The 6000-nt window shown below is 42.5% G+C and overlaps 1 protein-coding gene across 1 annotated transcript; it reads right to left on the bottom strand.

Annotated features, from left to right (window-relative positions):
* Positions 1-653: 653 nt before the first annotated feature.
* Positions 654-1046, bottom strand: LOC124990217 (protein FAM136A-like). Its single transcript, XM_047559954.1, has one exon. The coding sequence runs from the start codon at positions 1023-1025 to the stop codon at positions 654-656; it is 372 nt and encodes a 123-aa protein (XP_047415910.1). The 5' UTR covers positions 1026-1046.
* Between the last annotated feature and the right edge of the window lie 4954 nt (positions 1047-6000).

Below are 6000 nucleotides of genomic sequence, written 5' to 3'. Positions count from 1 at the left end.
TGCAATAAGAATTTCAAGAAATCCATATCTTGATAGTCAGAAAGGGTATACACAAGGAACCTTTCCAAGTGCTTATCAAACTACTCTTCTTCTCAAATTCACATCTTAAATCCACTTAATGCCTTGTACATAAAAAAACTACCAAACAAAATAAAGACCTGGAAACCTTTTCCTCCTTCTAGATTATTGATCTCCTGGATTTTGTTTTACGGCTTATGGAAAATGGTCTGATGCTTCTGGTAATAGGAGGTTGGCAACAAACAGAAACACCTCTCTTCAAACCCTACCAGCTCACTGGCAGTCCAGAGGAACCGGCCGTCCTGCAGGAACCTGTGTTGTAAGAATCTGCTTGTTACCTTGGGGGCTCTGGCTTGGTACAAAGGAGCTCTCCACTCCACTCTCAGGACCATGTGAAATTTAGGCTCTAAAAGGCTCTCCTTTCACTCAAATTTTAGTACCGTTCTTTTTTTCTACTTCACTTTCTTGGATCAAAACATAAAGGAATCAGTGTCCAGAGTCAAGTTTTATATGCCTGAAACTTGTTGCCATCCTTAGTTTCTTCATTCATAAACTTTGCTTCAAAGACTAAAACTCCCATTCCTCTTTTTCAATAGATTCCTGCTCTCAGCCCCAGTGGCCACTGGCAAGAACTTTTATTTCCCAATGGATGAGAGAGACTCTTTCATCTTCTTGGTCATAGTTGGGATGAGGTGCCTGTGGTCATCCACACACTCGGACACACGACTGTCCTGCTGCCGCTTCACCGGAAGCTCCTTACGCCCAGCACCTGTTGAATCCTTGGCTTTGTAGTTGCACTGAATGGTACACCTGGCCAGATGGTCCTGGAACTTCTCCAACTCATTGGTCACCAAGGCCTGGGCTTGAGCCAGAGGCTCATGGTCATCCTCAATGCACTGGTGCACCTGCTGCATGGAAGCCTGGCTGTCGTCACAGCAGCTGGCGCTGAGCCTGAACATGAGACCCCGCATCTTCCAGATGTTCTTCCTCTCCACACTTTTCACCATGGAGTCCACCGCCTCCTGCACCCGGAGCAGCTACACTGCCACCATGGAGACCCCACACTCGATTTTTTATTTTATATATATTTTTTGCAGTGCTGGGGATTGAACCCAGGGTCTCATGCTTTCAAAGCAAGCACCCTACCAACTGAGCTAAATCTCCTGCTCAGAGCCTCACTAAGTTGCTGAGGCTGGCCTTGAACTGCCTCAGTGTTTTAGTCAGCTTTTTTGCTGCTGTGACTAAAAGACCTGAAAAGAACAATGTTAGAGGATGAAAATTTTATTTGAAGCTCACAGTTTCAGAGGTCACATTCCACAGAGAGCCAGTTCCATTCCTCAGGGCTTGAGGTGTGGCAGAACATCATGGTGGCCAGTTGCGGTGGCGCACGCCTATAATCCCAGCGGCTTGGGAGGCTGAGGCAGGAGGATTGCAAAACCAGCCTCAGCAATTTAGCCAGGCCTTAAGTAACTCAGTGAGAACTTGTCTCTAAATAAAATACTTAAAAAGGGCTGAGGATGTGGCTCAGTGGTTAACATCCCTGGGTTCAATCCCCAGTACAAAAACAAAAACAAAAACAAAACAAACAAAATTATGGTGGAAGAGTATGGCATGGAGTGAAGCAGTTCACAAGATGGCCAGGAAGCAGAGAGAGACTCAACATATAAACCCCAGAGGCACACCCCCACTGCCCACCTGCTCCAGCTACATCCTACCTGCCTTCATTTACCATCCAGTTATGATGACAGCCTTAAACTAATCATCCTCTGACAGCCCAATCATTTTACCTCTAAACCTTTCATTGTCTCACACATGAGCTTTTGGGGGACACCTCCCATTCAAACCATAACACTCAGCCTCCTGAGTACTGGGATTACAGGCATGCGCTACCATGTCCTGCTTATCATTTTTTTGAAGGGAAACTTGCCATTCACCCCTGGTTACTAATGCAGGATCTGATGGGTAGGTAATCAAGAGGATATTTTGATTTGAGTCTTTGTAGTTAGGGATTTATTTATTACAAGAGTTCTCAATTGTCTTTTTCCTGAAATTCAAGTACACAAAATTAGGAAGAGATTCCATTTTGCAGGGATGGACGTCAGAACTTCGCCATTGCATCCTGGATACAGAGCGCTCTGATGTGTGCTGGAACATTAGAGGCCAAGTTGGGTGAATGGTTTTCTTGTGATCTGAAACAAAAGAATTTCTTATGTCCTCAAATGACAAGGTTGAACGATATCCCTTATTTTCTGACCTTTGTGACCAGATAGCTGCTATTGAGGCGAGTGAGACCCCATCTTAAAACAAAAATCTGATGCTATCAAGGTGGAGTTGGTGTCAGATCCCACAAGCAGGGGGCTCAGTCCCACATGACTATCTCCAATGCAAATGAGGATGGAAAATCTGGACCTTTGTACTTCTGACCAACTGGTTAGAAGTTGGGTGTTTCCATGACCTCTGCTTAGTGTTCCATAATTTGCTAGAATTTCTAGGGCACTGACAAAGACTGTCCTTTGGCCAAATCTTTTTTTTTTTTTTTTTTTTGTGGTGCTGGGGATTGAAACCAGGGCCTTGTGCTTGCGAGGCAGGCACTCTACCAACTGAGCTATCTCCCCAGCCCATGGTCAAATCTTTAGTTAGGCTCCTCTGAGTCCTCTGCTTGATGAAGTCTGAGTTCGAGTCTCCCTCTCTGTTCACCTTGAATCCAATTTGTGCAAGAGTTCTTGCCTTTTCCACAATGAGGTCTGATATTTCAACTGGTACAGATATTGTGTAGCACCCTTCTTCCCTGAAATGACAAGATTGTAAATTATTATATTATGAAGTGACAAATAAGACAGAATAACTTTATCTTGGTGTCCTGGCCCATGCCTGTAGTCTCAGGCATTTGGGAGACAGAGGTGGGCGGATCGCCCGAGTCCAGGAGTGTGAGACTGGTCTGAGCCTCATAGTGAGATCCTATCTCAAAAAAAGAAAAAAAGAGGAAAAAAAAATAGGCAGAATGGCTTTGATTTAATTGACTTAAGAAATAGAAAGTGTCTTGAAATTGCACCACATCTGTTCATCCAGAGCTACCATAAAGCAAGCATGAAGCCAGCCCTGGAACTGTACATGTATTCGCATTTATATAACTGACGAAGGATTAGTATTGAGAATATACAAAGAATTTCTACAAATAAGACAGAGTACCTTATAATACAATGGGTAAAAAACGTGAGCAAAGCACTTCACAGAAGAGGAAATGGGAACAATCAATAACCACTTGAAAAAGTGTCCTATTTCTTAGAAATTAGGGAACTACAATTTAGCTACAAGGTATTCTTTAATTCCCACCCAAAGTGCTGGTGAGGTTAAAGAGCATATCCTAGGGTGCAAGTGATCCTGGTGCTGCCTCGTGGCCATCAGCTGGCGTTGCCTTGTGGGATACGTGGTCACGTGTTCTGCTCTTCTTCCCTTTGAGAGGTTGAGTCTTTCCTTCTTGCACCAGGGCTGGCCTTGGTTTGGTCAATAGAATTCAGCAGAAGTGACATTCTGGGACTTCCAAGCTAGGTCAGAAGCCAGCACCCTGTTCTTGGGGCCCAGCCACCATGTTGTCGGGAAGCCCATGGGGCCAGGCGGTGTCTCCTTGCCAGCTAGGACCCAAGAGCAGCCACATGCGGACACTGGAGGTTGAATCCTCCAGTTCAGTGAACCTCAGTGAATAATGCTGCTGGGAGCAGATGAATCATCCCTGCTAGTCTCCGCCCAAACAGCGGATCCTTGAACAAAATAAATGACCATTATTGTTTTAGTTTTTTTCCCCTCCTTTCACATTATTTTAAAAAAAAATTTTTGTAGTTGTACATGGACAGCATGCCTTTATTTATTTTTATGTGATGCTGAGAATCAAGCCCAGTATCTCACACATGTTAGGCAAAAAGTGCTTTGCCACTGGGCCACAGCTCCAGCCCCACATTATTATTTTAAGCTTAGTTTAAAAAAAAAATTAGCTGTAGATGGATACAGTACCTTTATTTATTTTCATGCTGTGCTGAGGATCGAACCCAGTGCCTCATGTGTGCTAGACAAAGGTTCAACCACTGAGCCACAACCCCAGCCCCAAGTTTAGTTTTTTAAAAACAATTTTTACGGTATAATTATGGCATCATTTACATACCATAAAATTCATTTGAGTGAATGATTTTTAGTACATTTGAAAAATTGAGCAACCATCACCAGAACTTTGGAACACTTCCGTCATCCAATTAAGAGCCTCTATTAAGGGCTGGGGAGATAGCTCAGCTGGTAGAGTGTTTGCCTCGCAAGCACAAGGCCCTGAGTTTGATCCCCAGTACTGAAAAAAAAAAAAAAAAAAAGAGCCTCTGTTAAGCCACCAGTTTGGGGAGGCATTGTTAGGCAGTGGCAGAGGACAGAAGCCTTACAACAGTGAAGATGTGCACTCACTCTGGCTTCATAGTTCCATTGCTAGTTTGAACCCTAGTGAATCTCTTGCATGCATGCATCAGGAGACACGCACAAGAATGATCTTAGCAACCTCACTTGTAATAGCTAATTTGACTTGAGAAGGGAGGCCAAATAAGAGTTCATGAAAAGTGAGTGTAGAAATACATTGCAGGTATGGAGAGTTCTCAGGAAATTTGTACTGGAACCACCATTTGACCCAGTTCTCCCACTCCTCAGTATATACCCAAAGACTTAAAGTCAGCATACTACAGTGACGTGGCCATGTCAGTGTTTATAGCAGCTCAATTCACAATAGCTAAGCTATGGAACCAACCTAGGTGCCCTTCAACAGATGAATGGATAAAGAAAACGTGGTATATACACGCAATGGAATATTACTCAGCCATAAAGAAAAATGAAATTACTGCTTTTGCCAGTAAATAGATGGATCTGAAGACATCATGCTAAGTGAAATAAGCCAAAATCAAAGGCCAAATGTTCTCCCTGATATGTGGATACTAACATACAATAAGTGGGGGAAGAAAGAAGTTTATTGGGTTAGACAAAGGGGAATGAAAGAAAGGGAGGGGGGATGGTAATAGGAAAGATGATAGAATGAATTTGACATAACTTTCCTTAGATTCATATATGAATACATGACCAGTGTAGCTCCATATCATGTACAACCACAAGAATGGGAAGTTATACACCATGTATGTATAATGTCAAAATACATTCTACTGTCATGTATGTCTTAAAAGAGAAAAATACATTGCAGCATATTCATATAATGAAATACTTTTTAGTAGCAAAAATAATGAATAGCTAGACAAAGCAACATGATTTAAAAACTTAAATGGGCCAATAAAGTAGGTCAACAGGTCATATATATACATGCATATATCTGTATACGTATATATGCATGTATATATTCAAGATTCAACTTGCATGATATTAAAAAATCTGAAAAAAAATCCTGAAAATAATGTGTAGAAGGGAAATATGTGATAAAATTTAAGAAAAATGGGGATGAGAGACACCATCTTCAGTTGGGTAGTAGATTGTTACTACTTCTTATACCCTATGCACTGAACATTCTTTTAAATCTTTTTTTCCCCCAGTGTTGAGGATTGAACCTGGGGCCTCATGTATGCTAGGTAAGCATTCTATTATTGAGCTATATCCCCAGCTCATTGTCAATTGTTAATTTAAAGAATTAAAAATAACAGTAAAGCAGCAGGGGGTGGCGGTCTGTAATCTCAGCAACTCAGGAGTCCGAGCAGGAGACTCACAAGTTTGAGACAACCTGGGCAACTTAGCAAGTCTCTGTTTCATAATAAAAATTAAAAGGGCTGGGGATGGAGTTCAGTGGTAGAGCTCCCCTAGAACAAATGTGTATTCAGGGTCAACCACATCAGACACAGCACTAGTTCGAGTATGCGCAGTTCACAGTCCTTCCTGTCTGGTCCTCTCTCTTCTAACTACAGGGACTCATGCTGTTCTCTGCATGCTCCTTATTTCTGCTTGTGGACTGTGACC

Source organism: Sciurus carolinensis, chromosome 8 (genome assembly GCF_902686445.1).
Source record: "Sciurus carolinensis chromosome 8, mSciCar1.2, whole genome shotgun sequence".
NCBI lineage: Eukaryota > Metazoa > Chordata > Mammalia > Rodentia > Sciuridae > Sciurus > Sciurus carolinensis.
Note: the sequence above shows the minus strand (reverse complement) of the source record. Positions and strands in the feature narration are given on the sequence as shown.

Bases quoted from the DNA above. Each gene is read 5' to 3' on its own strand.
- LOC124990217 (XM_047559954.1), bottom strand. From the start codon at position 1,025: ATGGTGAAAAGTGTGGAGAGGAAGAACATCTGGAAGATGCGGGGTCTC.